This window comes from Cajanus cajan, chromosome 10, assembly GCF_000230855.2.
Source record: "Cajanus cajan strain Asha chromosome 10, NIPB_CcT2T_4, whole genome shotgun sequence".
Taxonomy (NCBI): Eukaryota; Viridiplantae; Streptophyta; class Magnoliopsida; order Fabales; family Fabaceae; genus Cajanus; species Cajanus cajan.
In genome coordinates this window covers 12,660,215-12,677,660 of record NC_138526.1, presented here as the reverse complement: position 1 = coordinate 12,677,660, position 17,446 = coordinate 12,660,215, and the positions used below count along the sequence as shown (strand labels likewise).

The 17,446-nt window shown below is 32.5% G+C and overlaps 1 protein-coding gene across 1 annotated transcript; it reads right to left on the bottom strand.

Annotated features, from left to right (window-relative positions):
- Positions 1-4,747: 4,747 nt before the first annotated feature.
- LOC109808010 (histone acetyltransferase of the MYST family 1) lies at positions 4,748-12,690 on the bottom strand. Its single transcript, XM_029273377.2, has 9 exons — positions 12,308-12,690; positions 11,248-11,336; positions 10,707-10,769; positions 9,615-9,824; positions 8,873-8,941; positions 7,956-8,117; positions 7,435-7,528; positions 5,649-5,791; positions 4,748-5,203 (listed from the first exon to the last, which is right to left on the bottom strand). The coding sequence occupies exons 1-9, from the start codon at positions 12,576-12,578 to the stop codon at positions 5,000-5,002; spliced, it is 1,305 nt and encodes a 434-aa protein (XP_029129210.1). The 5' UTR covers positions 12,579-12,690; the 3' UTR covers positions 4,748-4,999.
- Positions 12,691-17,446: the final 4,756 nt, after the last annotated feature.

Genomic DNA, 17,446 nt, shown 5'->3' with positions numbered 1-17,446 from the left:
CATTAGGATGTTCTTGCAATAATTTCTAGACATCCATGCAACATTGTATATGTTAAGCCAAAAGACGATCTTGGATCCCTCAAGCTTCCAACTTTTAATGATAACAAATAGAATATTTTTCTTAGAGAAAATGTTTTGTTGAAATGCTCACATGAAACATAAGTCACAATTCATTAGCGAGATAATGTATCATTAAACGAAATATACAGTCTGTCTTTATAAAGTTTTATATGCTTATTATTTAGAATGAATAACAATTACTTTTTGCATGTCTAAGTGATTCCTTAACAGATCAAACTAAGAAAACTCTTTGGAACTCACAAATCTGTTAAAGAGAATGAAGACATACTTTGGGCCAAAACTAAGGACAAATGGATCATGAAATCATGAAGAAACTCAGCAAAAATTGATGCAGAAAATGCTCCTTTCCGACACACGTTATACAAAAACACCATTCATGATTCCAACTCAAATTGCCACCAATGGGCTTAACATCACATATTACAACATAAACAACTTGGATTAATCAAACAACAAGTTTGTCTTACCTCAATTTGCTTCCAAGAAGCAAGAAAACGAAGAAAACAAAATGAACCTTAAAACCCTCTAAGGTTGACTTCTCTTTAACGAGTCGAGCTCCTCAAGCTTGATTCTCAACTTCTATCACTTCAACTCAACCTCAAGGAAAGATCTAGGTGCTCTTGGTGAAGTAAAAAAAAAAGAATCAATCAAGTAGACCTTAGTTTAAAAACAAGTTAGATTCACACTAGCCAATAAGAATTATACAAGTGGCATGGTGTAGAAGATGTGGTGGGGGTATGGTAGGAAGAAAGGGGTGTAAAAGTAAACATGCAAAAGGTGTGACTAAGCACGAAGCGTGTGACTAGGTGGGGATTGTGTGGAGTCAATGGGAAAATGTGGAGGGCTAACTAGACATCCACTTCTAACATAAAATGTTCTCTTCCCTCTCTTGACCCAAACAAGTCCAAATAACTCATTTATCATTTACTAGTTGCACCTCTTAGAATACTAGGTACACCCCTAAATGAAAAAAAATTACAAGAATAAATTTCTATTTTATTTGACCGAAAATACAAAGTCAAAATAAAATAAATGCAAAAAAAAATATTTACAAAGTAGAAGATATGGACTACAAAAAGTAATCCAAAGTTCAAAATGAGCTTGAGCCTTCCTCCTTTATGGCTAGCCCACTCTTCTTAGTTCTTTTTGGACTTGACCCTTAAGCATGATCTCATCACATACACACTCACGTGAAAAGGCATAACATGGAATCACTTATTAGAACTCAAATGGACAACTATAATATGTGTTATGTTCCATAGTTTGGTTAAAGGGGATGTAAGTCAAGACAATTAAGTCTCTATATTTCCTCACTTGGAAGTTCATATACACAAGATATAGGATTCAAACCTAAAAGACGTCTTGTATTGAAATTATAACATCTCATGCTCCATTAATTTTTTTTTTAATTTTTCCATGTATTTTAATATTATATTATTTTGTTTATTTAACTTTTAAATTGGTGAGACAATGTTAGAAAAAATAATATATTTATTATTTATAATATGTAAAATCAGCCTTTTTATTCGGCTTTTGTTTAATATTTATTTATTCATTCGTTCAATGGATTTAACCAAGTCTTGGTTTTATTAATTGATCTTTATGTTATCTTGCTTTTTTCTTTACATGAGCATTAATTTTATTCTCTCTCTACATTTATTTTTTTTCAATACCATAACCACACTTGGATCTATATATTTCAACTTTGCAAACTAATAAACTACAATGAAGAAATCATCTCTCCCTCATTACAAATTTTTTTTTTGTTTTTCTAAAAGTATTTTGGAGCATGCTCTTTGATCTGTAGTACAAAATTTCTCTCCACGAACAATATTTTGATTGCTTCAATCCAGGTAACTTTATACTCAATTTGGTGATTTTAATTTACTTTGTGTGTTTGGTTATATGGTATTCATTGTTTATTTGATTATATATATATATAATATTTGAAGGAAGGAGGGGTGAGAGGAAGAGTACTAAAAAATGAAGTAACATGGGAAGAGTATCGGATAAGGAACAAATGTTTATCTCCCTTTTATATATTTGAGATATACAAAATAATCAAGTACCCTAAAATGGAAAAAGACAATCACATAACACAAGAGAAAGGAAATAATACCGAGATTCTGCCATAGGGATTGATGATTGAAATCTTGTTAAAGTTACTAGTCAAGTCTCTAAGTCATTCCAAATGTATGTGTAAGTCATGGTGTTCACTTATCTCTATTTCGCACTTCACAAAATCTCATTTCGAACTAGCTACTCCACACACAGAGAGGCTTGTGTTCTTTGTTCCTCATGCTTGAGAAGCCTGATCCAGAGACTTCAGCCAATCCTTTGCAATGATTTTGCTTCAATTGCATTAAAGCTTGAATTTTTTCCCCTAAAACCTTATGATGTTCAAATTCGTGGTTCCTGTCATGGGTTTGTGCTTTTGGACAATTGTCAAAGGTTTGTGCTTTTGGACAATTGTCAAAGGTTTGTGCTTTTGGACAATTGTCAAGGGTTTGTACTTTTGGATAATTTTCAAAGTCTATGGGTATGAAATCCATCCACAAGTGCCTGCAAAAAAGTATCTTTTTCACCTATTGTCTTAATGGGTATGTTTTTCATATTCCTTTTTGGTTTTGGGTACAACCCATCAACTGATGATTACACTATGGTTCAAGCCTCTTGCAACATTTATGGTATAATCTAGAGCTAATGCATGGAAAGAAATGAAGGGTATCGATTTGTCCAAAATTAACAACTTAAATGATAGAAGAAACGAGTCCCTATTAAACGATGTTAATGTTATTCATTGGTTGACTTATCTTTATGATGTATCATAACATTTTATTCTTATTTTTCATTTGATGGAAAGGAATTTTTTTGAGATATCTCTCCAAATTGGTTTTAAGGAGGACTATGACTTTAATTTTTGTGATTTGGGAGTTCTTGGAGAACTTCTCAATCTATGTGTTGTTGGGTATCATTGTCCTACAAAAATATGGGTGATGAAAAAATATAAAGTGCAATCATCTTGGACTAAGATTATTGTTGTATCTGTTGATTAGATCCCTACTCGATACTTCACTCTAATTTTGTCTACAAAAGGTGGTGATATTGTTGGGAAACTTGGCAGTACTACATTGGTGAAATGTATTGGCCAAGAACAATTACTAGAGCATCAATGCTATTATGATTAGGCATGGCAACGGAGCGGGGCGGGGGCGGGTTTTACGTTCCCTGCCCCCGTCCCCGCAAATTTAAACCGCCCCTGCCCTCGATACCCACCGGAGATAAAATCTGGGTCCCCATCCTCGCCCCGCCCCCGCCCCTACCCCTGTTCCTATTTTTTTTTCTTCTTTTTTTTCTTTTAAATAAATATGAACAATTTAAAAAAAATAAAAGAAAAGTAAAATAATATAAATTTTTACATATAAATATTTATAATTTTGGTTTATATATATATAAAAAAAATTTAATTATATTATTAAGCGGGGCGGGTATGGGGGCGGGGGCGGGGTGGGTATTAACATTCCCGCCCCCGCTCCCGATTTTATCAATCGGGAAAAACCCGAACCCGAACCCAATAAATACGGGTTTTCCCTATTCAAATCGGGGCAGGTTCGGGCAGGTACTCACAGGGACGGGTTAGATTGTCATGCCTAATTATGATTGTCCAAATGGATTTTCGATGGCTATATATATATATATATATATATATATATATATATATATATATATATATATATATACACTCTCTACTTTCACTCCCATTTGATAGTGAACAAGTCGAAGAGGATGAGTATCAATAGCAAATGCGAAGAGTTGGATTAAAACAATTTTTTTGATGCCTTTACTATTTTTTGGATACCATTTTTTTGTTACGATATATGAATTCCTATGGTATAATAAAGCATGAAAATGTAATAGGTAGAACTATATAACTATTGTTTCATATTTGTGTTATGTTTTATTCTTACATCAAGATGTTATTTCTAGGAAATGGATCCCCTACTAAATTACATGAGGTGCAATGGTCACACGCCCAAGCGTGACTATTAACCATAGAAAAATACAAATGATGGATATTAACAAAAATAAAATTGACAAAATAATTAAATAAAATCGCACACCTAACAACTTGTTTTCATAGTGAACGTGTTGGTGCCGTTGGGATTGTGCTGTTCATTTTTTGTGTGTTTTGCTTGATGCTACTTGGCAGGATGGTTTCTGTGAGGAGTTTTAAGGGTAGGTGGCGTTAATTGGTCATTTGGTGTTGGGATAATGGACCAATGGTTCATGACACGTAGATGGCATTTAGGTGAGTTTTGTTGGAGCTAGTTCCCGGTACCATGGATTCACGCTCTCTTCTCCCACTCATTTATTTAATTTTCAGAAGATTTAAAGCCTCATCAAGATGTAGAAAACGCAAACAGAATTTAGGTCTTCTTTCTTTCTTTTCAAAATCTACCCACGGGTGTCAATGTGATGTCAGTGTTTCAGAGAAAATAAAGATTTTTTTTTATTCATCAGAATTATAATTATAATGAATCATATTAATACTATTCCAACTCCACTAAAAATAAAGGTTTGAGTGACACTTAGAGAGACCTTTTAAGGAGGAGTGTGCAATTTTCCCTGTTTATATTTTAATTTTATAATATGCCAGGCACCAAAATGCATAAAATAAAAACTATTTTCCTCTGGCATTCATCCTTAGAAACTAAGATACAGACTAATACATGTACCTACGGCTACGGTTCAGAGCATAAAACAATCAGTTACGTACCTATTCTCATCTAAAATGTATAATCTTATTTGTTAATACTAATACTAATACATCAAGAGGGTTTTCTAAGAAACCTAGTCTATATACTCTATACACAAAAGCACAAGTTTCACCACAGTATTCTTTTGATGAATACGACCATCAACTTTGTTCTTTATAAGGAGTCCAGATCAATTTGCTAACATCAACCTCCAGCCCCCCCCTGCCAGCAGCTTTAAGATGGCGATCCAACACTTTTGGATCTGCACAAATAACATGCTGACCTTTCCGGTATTGAATCAATTCTAGGCTCTGAAGAGTGGTTAATATATCTTCAGCTTTAATGGCAGTCATATCACTCAGTTCCTGGAAAAAGAGAAGCTTTTTCAACAGCATAGCCTTGATGAGGTAATATTTTCGCCCAAGATCAGAAATCCTTTATGGGTCATAAAAAGCAGTTATAAATGCTTAAATTTTTTTTGTCAAAAATAAATAAATCTTATGCTAGTTTGGTATCACGGAAGAAATAAAAAGCAAAAGGAATGTGATTTAGAAGAGGAAGAAGAAGAAAGCGAACGAGTTATCATTAATTACTATTGTCTGTTATCATCCCACGGAGAAGAGAAGCATTTATTTAATTTGGGTTCATTTAGGAAAAGAATGGAAATGTATGTAAATAGATGTTACTTTATTACCCTTAAATAGATATTACTTTATTACACAGACTAAACAATCAAATGAACTTTATTCATAAACAGAAAAGTTGAATTCTTCAAAGCCTTAGACACATTACTGGAAAAGAGCAAGGTACCTTGATAGAAATGTTTCCCTTATGCTTCTTCAGAATGTCCAAGAGAACCCTGGTCCAGTATCCTCTATAGCTTAGCAGTCCAAGGTCTGAAAGGGGTCTTTCAGGTGTGCCAACTTTGCCCTCTTTCTTGGACAGTTCATATGCTGTTCAAAGTTTGAAATTTCAATGAACTTCACTCATACTTTATCACATGTAACTCTAGGGCATGCAAGCTTAAATTTTGAGCTTAGGACCTAACTTAACCCCACACAATTAACTTCTACGTTAATCCTTATTTCTAGTTGATGTGAGATCTAAACCCCCAAGAGTCGGCATCCCAACAGACTGCACATTACAATGCTTCACTCAACACTCAACCTTATAGGCCCCCTCATAGGTAGTAGCCCTTTCCTAGACATGACAAACAACTCTAGAAGGCCACAATTAAGGGCGCTAGGAATGACCACAATTCCAATACACCCCTCATGCCCAAGGCTATGGGCCTGGAGCGTGACAATGCAGGTAACCCAACAATTGATATTGGGGGTGTTCCCAGTATGGGTGCCCATGAACCAAAACAAACCCAACCCAAACAGTTTGGATCGGTTTTTAGAGTGTACAATCTTAACTCTTAAGTGATATTCACAAGCTTTTTATAGTATCATGTAAACACACGATGCTTCTATTTTTTTTTTTTTCTTCTAGATTCTTAAAATAAACGTTATATATCTATCATAAATGATTATTAAGAACCAAAAATAATGATTTCAAATTTTAGAACAATGAAAATCAAATAATTTTCTTATTCGTAAATTCAAAAATAAAAAACACAGTGAGACACCAATGTGCACATACTTACATTTGTTGTTTAGGCTTCACCGCTGGTAATCAATCTCATTACCTTACTAATTCATTTGGACTTTATATTTGTCTCTAATGTATGAATGTTAATAATTAAGTCTATTTTGCTGAGATATGTTTCATTACGTTTTTGTGAAGCATTGATACAAATGAAATTCCAATTCATAAACATAGGAGTCTATAACAAGTCTATTTCATATGGTGAAAAGTTTTAACGCAAAAAATCTTACTTCTATGTTATTTTTTATATATTTATTTTAGTTTTCTAACATGGGCAAGATGATCAAAGGAATAATAACTCACTTGTTCTTCACTTTCATTTATACATTTATAAATAGTATTAATTCAATGATTCCTCATTTTTATTTATAAATTAATAATTAGATGGCTATGGATTTTCCACATTTATTTGAATGTTAATATTTATGTTAAAAGTTTTTTTTTTTAATTTTTTCGTACACAATGACCCAACCCAACCTGTTATTGATCAGATTTGGTTCGGATTTGATAAAAAAAAAATTGCACAAATCCCACCCAAACCAAACTATTTTGATCAAGTCGGATAACAGATTAGATGAAACCCAGCCAAAATTGACCCATGAACACTCTTATTCAACATCTTCAAATTTTGGGCTTAGGGCCTAATTTAACCCCACACAGCATGTTTGTATAGCAAGAATTGCCAAAGCTTTATAAGTACTACTAAGTCTTATCTTTAGTCGATGTGGGACCTTAAGTTCAAAGAATTGATGTCCCGATACCTGCACACTACAATGCTTCACTCAACCTTTGTTGTCATCCTAGGTAGCCCTTTCTAAGACATCTATGATAGACCACAATTAAGGCGGGCTAGAAGTACAGCAATTAAGGCAGGCTAGCAATCACCACAATTAAGGTAGTTTGCCAACATTCAAATAGGCCCATTTTAGAGAGAGAGAGAGCTTACAGAAAGCAATAAGAAATTTGCCATAGCCTTTCCTTTGGTAAGGTGGAAGGGTAAGGATACATGCCAAATTGTAAGATTCCTCAGAGTGTTTTTCCTTTATAAATAAAAAAAAGTAAACAAAATAAGATTATCCATAACGGAAAGAAAATAATGAATAAATAAGTATAATAAATAAAGTTAGAAGATTAAATAAATTTAAATTAGAACAAAGTTCACTTTTCATAATACAACTAGAATAAAGGTCTATAAATGAACATCACAAACTGGTGTATCCAGTAGGTACGGATGATGAGCTCAACGACTGACCAGATGCAATACTGGTAAGGCTCCCCCAAAATAGAACATAATTATATTATGAAATAATAGAAACTGCATGATAAATGGTCCTGCTGATTCATAGGCAGTTTAGGTAGGCATTTTAGATTAGAGACAAGAATTAAACGGGTATATTGGCAGTAAAATATAAAAATCTGAAATATCTTATGTCAAAGCAAAATAATGACAACACTGTAATATTTTACCTTGGAGAAATAGCCAACCATGTGACACCCTCGATCATCACATTCACACAAAACATAGAACAGAAACAGGTCTACATCATAATATAGGGTCTTGTGATCAAGAAATAACTTGGCCAAATAACAAAGATTCTGCCCATAGACCTTGTTCTTTTTGCCATCTACCTGTTTCCAGATATAATAATTAAATGTAATCACAAAACTCAAAACATGATAATAATCAATAATTAATAACTAATAACAAAACTATGTACATATAACTATTGCAACTTGAAACTGCCAGCCAGATAACATAACGTTCTCAAAATTCAGCCATTATCTAAATAGAAATGTTTTCCAATATTTGAGATTTGTAGCTAAGCTTACCCTTAACTTCATTTGGCTATTAAATATACAAATTTGTCTAAATTTTTTTAGAAAAGGTAAATGCCTTTAAAAATGAACCCTATTAGAATCAAAGGATGGTAATAAATCCTCCAGAACAGAAAGAAAGAAGCACAAAAGACAAAAAATACAGAAAAACAACAGAATATCTGTACATGTCAGAAAGAGAAACATCCTTCAAGCACCGATTAATACCATGAGTAGCAAGGTTTAAAATTGTGATTGCAGGTGTATCATTTGCTGAGATGTGGATTGCAGTCACTGTAATTTGAACTTTCACAAGTTGACATATTATATTGAAATCATCTATATTATTTTTCAAGATATTATACCAATTTAATTTTTTTTTAACAAATAGAAGATATTTATAAGCAACAGTTTTACAATCATTCATCACGAAATGATTGAAAGATAACTGACAAATATTCAAAATTCATTTTCAACTAAAAAAATCGAACATAATGGATTGGGGTTACAGATAACAAAGAAAAAAGGAAGACCTTGTGATAATGAGAACATTAGTGTTAAAAATGTACCTCAAACATCGACAGTGTACCACTTCTGTATATCTCATCACCAGGGGGATGCTTAAGATCACATTTCCTCTGCATTAAAAGGAAACCAATGTTGGTACAAGGTGCTAAAAATGGTGCCCAAGTGATTTTCATTGGATACATAAAACTGACATCTTTTTTCAACTTCTTTTGGGCCCTAGGTAGAGAAAAAGAATAAATACCAACACAGGTATTGGATAGACCATTTCAAATAATACCCTTTCATCAATCTCCAAGTGTTCAAGCAAATAAATGAATTTACTTCAATCAAAAAACTTAATTTTCAGATAAAATTAAAAGCAACAATAAATTTTAAATTATTATAAAAACACAATCTTGAGTAAAATTTAATTGGCAAACAATACAAAACCACAGGATGAAGTTAGATTGTTCGAAATCCAATAGAATGCTGCAACAAATAGACTTGTATGAGGTATAAACACAATAGATGCAGATTATGATCGATAAAAAGTAAGCTGCATTGGTTCAATAAGGAGGACAAATGCAGTAAAATTGATAGCTGTAAAATTTATGGAGAAAAACAAACTTTCTTCACAGATAAGTTAAGCAACTTAGTTTTTTTAAAAATAAATAAAAGATTAATAAAACCTAAAATCTAAACAACTCATAGCCAAATCAGGGGTCACCTTATTAAAAAAGAAAAGACAATGTATACAAAAAGAGAAAAATAAAGTGTAAAAGGATTTTTTCAGACACAGCTCACCATATGCCTCTGAAGCTGTTCTTTGCGCTTCATGAAATTGAGGCAAAACTCACAAAAGTACAGCTTCAAACAGTCATTGTATTCTGGTGGGAATGGGGAGAAGTACCATGTCTCAATCTCATATCTTCCAAGCTCAATGGTAGCTATATTTTTCACTTTTGTAAATTCCTCATGTTCTCGCAAACTGGCAGCATCAAGCTCCTCATGTCCCTATAATTTAACAATACATATATAAATTAGAAAATTTAAGGAACAAAATGAAAGTTGAAGCCGTAGAGTACACTGGTTCCAAGTTTCGGGCTTAAAAAGCAATGATCAGCATGAAGCTCCAACAAAAATACAATATAATATCACAATAACATGTTTTATGCAACTTCAACATTTAGTGTTTTGGAAGCTTCAAAGCAGAAGGTGTCTTGGAGTATGTTTGGGAGCACTAAATTTTTTTGAGGGAAAGCTTTTTTCATGAGATAATCTGTTAGAATTAGAACCATTATCCGTATATGTTTCACAATTGTTTTAATTATTTTTCATTTCAGGAAAAATAAACAGTTTTGGAGCTTATGATTAAAAGCTACCTGCTTATTTTCTAGGCAGCTAGCTTTTGTTTTCCCAACTTTACTCCAACAATTGATTATTACTACAAATAACTTTGTCCCTCATTTGTAATTTTACTATAGAAAAGACAATTCTTCTATACAATCCAAACAAAGTTGACTATTTTAAAATCACTTTTCACCTCAAATATCGACATAAAACTTATTTCATATGATCAATAATTAATAATTGTTATAACAATAATTGATAATTGATTATATACAATAATATATTTTTTACAGCTAATCTGAACACACTTGAATGCATCATTTTGAAGTAGCACTCAAATACTGATAAGTTGTTCAATCAGAACAGTGTGAACAAAGTGTTGTGCCACTGCAAATATTAACAACTTATAGCATTTAATTTATTGTTTGCAAAAATAGCACCTATTCACCAGTGAAGCACATGCACAAAGAGACTATAAGGTTTGAAGTACAGTATGCATTTTGTTGACAGTATGTGTAAGTTATAACTGAATAGTAACAACTCTACCTCTACATGTGTTTCATCAATCTTCCTCTTTTGGTGGCGTGTCATCTTCAAACCTGTCGCACCCTAGAAAACAATATGTGCAATTTTCTAAATGAGATCAGTCGCAAAGGGAGTCCATATTTTGAAAAAAGAAATATGCATAACAGAGAAAGTAAACCCGATTCAAGATATTAAGATGAAGAACAGCCAGTACAAGCAACTAAACTACATATATTTAATTCCAGTCACCAAAATGAACATCACTACAAGTCATTAGGATACCAGAGAAGGTTAAAAAAAAAACAAACTATTTAGACTTTAGAATGATAACCAAATATTCTAAAAAAATGGTTTTAAACATAACATAATGGCATTATTTTATCCACATAACCAACCCCACCTAGTGGGATAAGACTTCGTGGTGTTTGTAAAACAATAACCAGATGTCTGGACTACATTATCACTTTTTTTCTCAGGAAACCTCTATCCATCTTCCAAAAAATTAATATATGAAGTCCAAAACAAATGCTGCATGCAATTTGAAGAATATTACAATAATTACCTTCTCTTCCACTTTCTCATCAACGACAGCTTCCACTGAATCAAGATCCAGCTGTTCAAGCTTCACCCACTCATCAAGCCTCCTATTGACTGAAAAATAAAAACAAGCAAAAACAAGACTAAGCGTGTGTTTGTTTTATCATTTAAACCTTCATTGCACACATTCCTAGAAACAAAATGTGACTGGAGAACGTTCAGCCGAGATTCAACATGTATTCAAACACACCCTAAGCAGTTAGCAATTTATCATCCCAGCCTACTGTAAACAGAGATCAACATGACAAAAATAGTTGCCAACACTAGTGTCAACACATTGATACCTAAACAAAATCGTGATTTCTTGTTCATTCAAACAAAAAATTACTTACCAAAGATGTGAAATTCTAAGAAACTAGACAGCCACATAAACTATGATGTTTACATTTTTATTCTTTAACTCAGCCTATGGTTCATAGCCAGAACCAAGTCTGGATAAAGAAGAAGGGTTATGTTAGGCTCTCAACAATCAGCATAAAACTTCTCAATATACCAAACACGGATCACTCAAGACAGATTTTGTGTAAACAAGGTTTTTTATTTAATTTCCATGAAAACAGTTATGGCCGCCCAAACCTGATTGAGAATACTATTTTCCTATGCAGCCATATAGACCAAACTGGGCAGACCATACTACCCACCAAGTCATAGTTATGTCGCTAAAAATGATTCCTTTCTCTGTCACTCGCAACTTTTCAATCTCTAAAACAAAACCCCAAATTATATCCACACGTCACTTATAAATTCATAAACAAAAACTCACAACAATCCAAGTTCTTGCGAAACTTGACTAGTATCGCCAGAACACTTGCCACAAAAATATTCACAGTGAACCCTAATCGGGATAAGACAGTATTCACCGTCAGCCCTAAACAAAACATCACAGGAAATCGACTGCATCCCAACAAACCCTAAATAAACACACAGCCCAAGCGAGCAACACTTGTAACCACGCGAATCCAAAACCCTAACCGTTCACTCGTTCGTTCAAATTGAGGAAGCGAAGAAAGATGGAAGGGTCGTACACTCGGTGTAGTGGACGTAATACTCGTAATCGTTGGGGATGGCGTTGGGAACCTTGCGGCGTTCGATGACTTTGACGGGATGGTACTTGTTGTCCCTCCACCGACACATGACGCGCGTGCCGACCTCCAAGGGGAGCACCGAGGATCTCCGGCGCTTGGACACGTCGGGCTCCGGCGGCGCCTCGACGGCGGTGATGGAGGGGGACTTTCCGTTGCCGGCGGGGTGGGCGGAGCCGTTTTCCGCGGCGGTGGGAGTCTCGAGCGAACCCATGAGATGAGAGAGAGGATCGAGTGGAACGCTAGTGAACCGGAACGAAGGAGAAGGTGGGTGGGTTCAGTTTGGATTAGATGTGACGAGTGAACCGAGTGAGATGAGCGTGCTTGTCAAGAGAGATAAAACTGAAGAAATCGAATTGAATCGTCATTTGACTTTTTAATTACGATGATAATCATGAAATTACCGTTAGGCGTTAAGTAATTGATTTATTAATCCTTCTTATATTGTTAAAAACAAATTTTTAATTTGTGTGTGAGTATTTTTAGGATTTATTTTATTTTTTTATAATTGTTTATTAATTCAGTATTACTATTTTAAAATAAATTATAGATAAATAAAATAATTTTTTATGATTAATCTAAAATATAATTTATATGTTTAAAAATATTTATGAATAATAATTTTAAATATAATCTATATATTTAAAGATAATATTTATATATAATTTATTATAAATTTTAATAAACATGCATTTATATTATATAGACTAAAATATTAGTTTATAAAAATTTTAAAAATTAGGTGATACTTCATTTAATTCATTTAATTTGATAGGTAATTATTAAATTACTCCAAAATTAATTATTACTTTACTTAATAATTTATTGTGCATATTAAATTAAATTTCAAGAATTCAACCGTTAAATTAAAAGTTCATGAAAGTTTACAAAATTTTAAAAATTATTTGATATTTCATTTCATTAATTTAAATTAATGGATAATCATAAAAATATTTTATACATTGATTTGAATCATATAACAAAATATCATATAATTTTTAAATTTTTAAAAATTTGTATATTTAATTTGGAGTTAGTGAATTCATCTATATATATATATATATATATATATATATATATATATATATATATATATGGTGACCATTTAATCTAAGAATAAGTTCAAATCAACATATAAAATATTTTTATAATTATCTATCAATTTGAATATCATATAGTTTTCAAATTTTTAAAAAATTTATAGACTTAATTTATACATTGAGTACTTTTAATTTAACGATTGTTGAAATTTAATGTTGAAAATGAGTTATTGAATACAACTTACTCTTAGAGAAAATAAATCTCTCTTCACACAACACACACATATATATATATACATATATGAGAGAGGGTTATAATAACACCGGTGTAACTTTTACTAAGTATTACACTGCTCAATAATTTTATACATGTGAATTTTGTAAATTCAACCGTTAGATTGAAAGTTGATATCTCCTTATATGTGTATATCAAATTTTGTTAAAATTGAACAACAACTTGAAGGTAATCAAAATGTTCATATTTTAGTATATTTTGAAATGAATATATTACGTCAATTTTGTTTTATAAGAATGAAGTATCAAATCATCTTGGATTAATATAAAATTGTGTATATATGATCTAAGAGATATGAATAACCTACGTCCACTGCCTCACTAGATGGTATTTTCTATTTCATAATTAGGTTTACAATTACATGAGTATTTATAAAAAAAAAATTTAAAAAGCAAATGGGTCAAGCCCAATAAACCCTTCAAACTCCACATACTCAACACACATTACTTACTACCTTTAGTTCTCAAATTCTTGCATTTGATAACATTAAGGAATTGTATGAACAATATCTAGACTTCCAACCCACCTATGCTCAATTCCCTAAGAAAACTTTTGGTGGATTCTATCTTTTCAAAATGGGAAAAGTGTGCATACTTAAAGGATCCATTACAAAGCTTCTAATTAAAAAGAGTCATGAAGGAGGTCACATGGGTCATTTTCAAGTTGATAAAACTCTAAGTTATATAAAAGAAAGATTTTATTGGTCACATATGAGAGTAAATGTCTAAAAGTATTGCTCTAAATGTATAGCTTGTTTACAAGCTAATATAAAGTTATGCCTCATGGACTTCACACACCTTTTCCAATAGCTAACATCCCCTAGATTGACATTAGTATGGATTTTGTGCTTGGTCTCTCAAGAACCCAAAGGAGATATGATTATATCTTTGTGGTAGTAAATGACTCACTTTATATCATGCTACAAAGTAGACGATGCTAGGCATATCTCAAGACTTTACTTTAAAGAAGTTGTTAGGTTGCATGAAATCCCTAAAATAATAGTTTCATATAGGAATGTTGAGTTCCTTAGTCACTTTTGGAAAATACTTTGGGTAAAACTAGGAACTAAACTTCTATTTTTTACTACTTATCACCCACAAACTGATGGGCAAATAGAAGTAGTTAATAGGTCCCTCTATCCATATATGAAGACGAAGTTATTGGCGCATATTAGAGAAAATCTTATGTAACACCCCAGTTTTCAAAAAGGTTATTATTATTATTATTATATAGTATTTGGTCATATAATTATTTTAATAATTATAGAGGAATATTATTTTGTACGTTTTAAATAATTATTATTTTAGACAATTATTTTGTACGTATTAAATAAGTATTTTTATTAGCGTTTTTAAATAAATATTTATATGTTTTAAGAGGAGGTTGATTTTATATGATATTGTTATTGAAATTATATTATTATATTTTGGGTCAGAAATATATTATTATTATAAAGGAAAAATATTTTATAATATACATGTATTTATTTTATTTAATTATTTTGAGGAAAAAGAGAAGTGGGTTAGAAGAGAAGGAAAATGGGTTGGGTTGACCCAGTCCAATGGATTAATTTTAAGAAAGGAGTCAGGTAGCGTTAACCCTATCTGCCTCATTTGCGTTCTGAAGGGTTAAGGGAAAAAAAGAGAAGAAATAAAGAGCTCTAAGGAATAGTACTCAGGAACAATCTTAGATCACACCAAGACCATTCGTCTTCTGCTCATCCAAGTAAGGGGGGAGTGAGAAACCTTACTCTGGGTGTGGGAATGTATGTTGGGTAGTGGGATTGGCCTCCAATCCTGTGTTTGTTGTATGCTCATGTATGAGGGGTTTTTCCCAATTATATCTGTTTCATCTATTGTTTCTCTTGTATGTAATTAATTGTATAAATTGCTTGAATGAATGATTAATTTTAGTTTTAAAATTGTAATTGTATGATTTGAGATTTCTGTGAGTTCCTACGGGAAACCCTATGAGAAAACGGACACAAAAGGAATGTTTTCTGTTTTGCTTTCTGATTCTTTCATTGTGTTCCTTATTGGGTGTGATGTATGAATATGTATTTGATTTTAAAATTAGATAAGTTTTAATATGAATTAGAATGTTCTGTGGGTTCTTGAGAGAACCTTGTGAAAAACAAGCAAAATATGAACGTTTTCTGTTTTGATTCATGATTCTTCTGTTGTATTCCTTGTTGAATAAGATGTATAAATATGTGATTAATTTTGAAAACAGATAAGTTTTGATATAAATTAGAGTGCTCTGTAGGTTCTTTTGGGAAATCCTATGAGGTAAAATTAGGAATATGATATATGGATGATTTGAGGCATTATATGTAATGTTGATGATAGCTTCATGTTTTAGATAAGTTCTTGGTATGATTTATGTATTATTTTGATGTATATGATGACGAGAAGTTTCTTCATGAGACTATGGGAATACGATGTGAGAATGTGAAAGGTGAACATATGATCTGTGATATGACATTGTGACATAATGTGACATGAGATATGATGAGATATGAATTGTGAAGTGAAATGTGAAATGTTGAGTCAATGTAATTGTGAATGTAAGACATGCATCATATGCATATATGACTTATTCCAGGTGTGTCGCTTAGGCCGCATACTAGTGATGTAATAACGCATACTAGTGATGTAATAAGCTATGTGATAAAATGACTTATGTCAGGTGTGCTGCTTAGGCCGCATACCAGTGATGTAATAAGCAATGTGATGAAATGACTTATGCCAGGTGTGTTGCTTAGGTCGCATACTAGTGATGTAATAGGCAATGTGATGAAATAACTTATGTCAGGTGTGTTGCTTAGGCCGCATACCAGTGATGTAAAAGGCAATGTAATGAAATGACTTATGCCAAGTGTGCTGCTTAGGCCGCATACTAGTGATGTAACAGGCAATATGATGAAATGACTTATGTCAGGTGTGCTGCTTAGGCCGCATACCAGTGATGTAACAAGCAATGTGATGAAATGACTTATGCCAGGTGTGCTGCTTAGGCCGCATACCAGTGATGTAACAAGCAATGTGATTAAATGACTTATTCTATATGTGCCGCTTAGGCCGCATACCAGTGATGTAACAAGCTATTCTAGGTGTACCTTGGGTCACCAGTGATGAAAAATGTGAAACTTCTGTATGGTGCCACATGCATGCATTTATGAGTCGAGTCCATGACATCAATACATGATAAATGAGTGTGCAAGTGATGTTGATTGTGTATGCGTATTGTTTACATGTGAGTTGTACTTGTGACTTATGTTTGTTGTGTGTGTGTGTGCTATCTAACCTTTATTTCTGCACTTGAACTTGAGTGAGATGTTTCTCACTCCCTTGTTGTTCTTTGTATGTGTTTAAATTGTGTTGCAAGTGATCATCAGCATGAGGATGTTGGTGATGAGGCTTAGGCTTCAATTGGGCATGCTCTGATAGGATATGTGACATTAGGGCTTAGCTTGGTTTAGCATAGGAGTTTCATTATTGTTATTGTGTTTTGGAAAGATTGATGTTTTTATTTCTGCATTGGACTACGATTTGCGAAATATGAATGTGAACTCTCTATTTATGTGTTTTGAAACCTTATTTTTAAGAAAATTTTATTTACTCAGGAATGTACTTTATATTTACTAGAGGGGCCGAGGCACTTCGTGCCTCTAATAATTATACATAGACAAATATTAAAATTTTTAGAAGATATAAGATTTTTTTTTACATTCAAGTTATAATAGTA

What these genes read in the sequence shown, in the direction of transcription:
- LOC109808010 (XM_029273377.2), bottom strand. Translation starts at nt 12,578, where the DNA reads ATGGGTTCGCTCGAGACTCCCACCGCCGCGGAAAACGGCTCCGCCCAC. An exon ending in TTACGTCCACTACACCGAGT is followed by an intron (nt 11,337 to 12,307) that starts GTACGACCCTTC and finishes TTTATTTTTCAG; the next exon opens with TCAATAGGAGGCTTGATGAG. An exon ending in AACAGCTTCAGAGGCATATG is followed by an intron (nt 8,942 to 9,614) that starts GTGAGCTGTGTC and finishes CTTTTAATGCAG; the next exon opens with AGGAAATGTGATCTTAAGCA.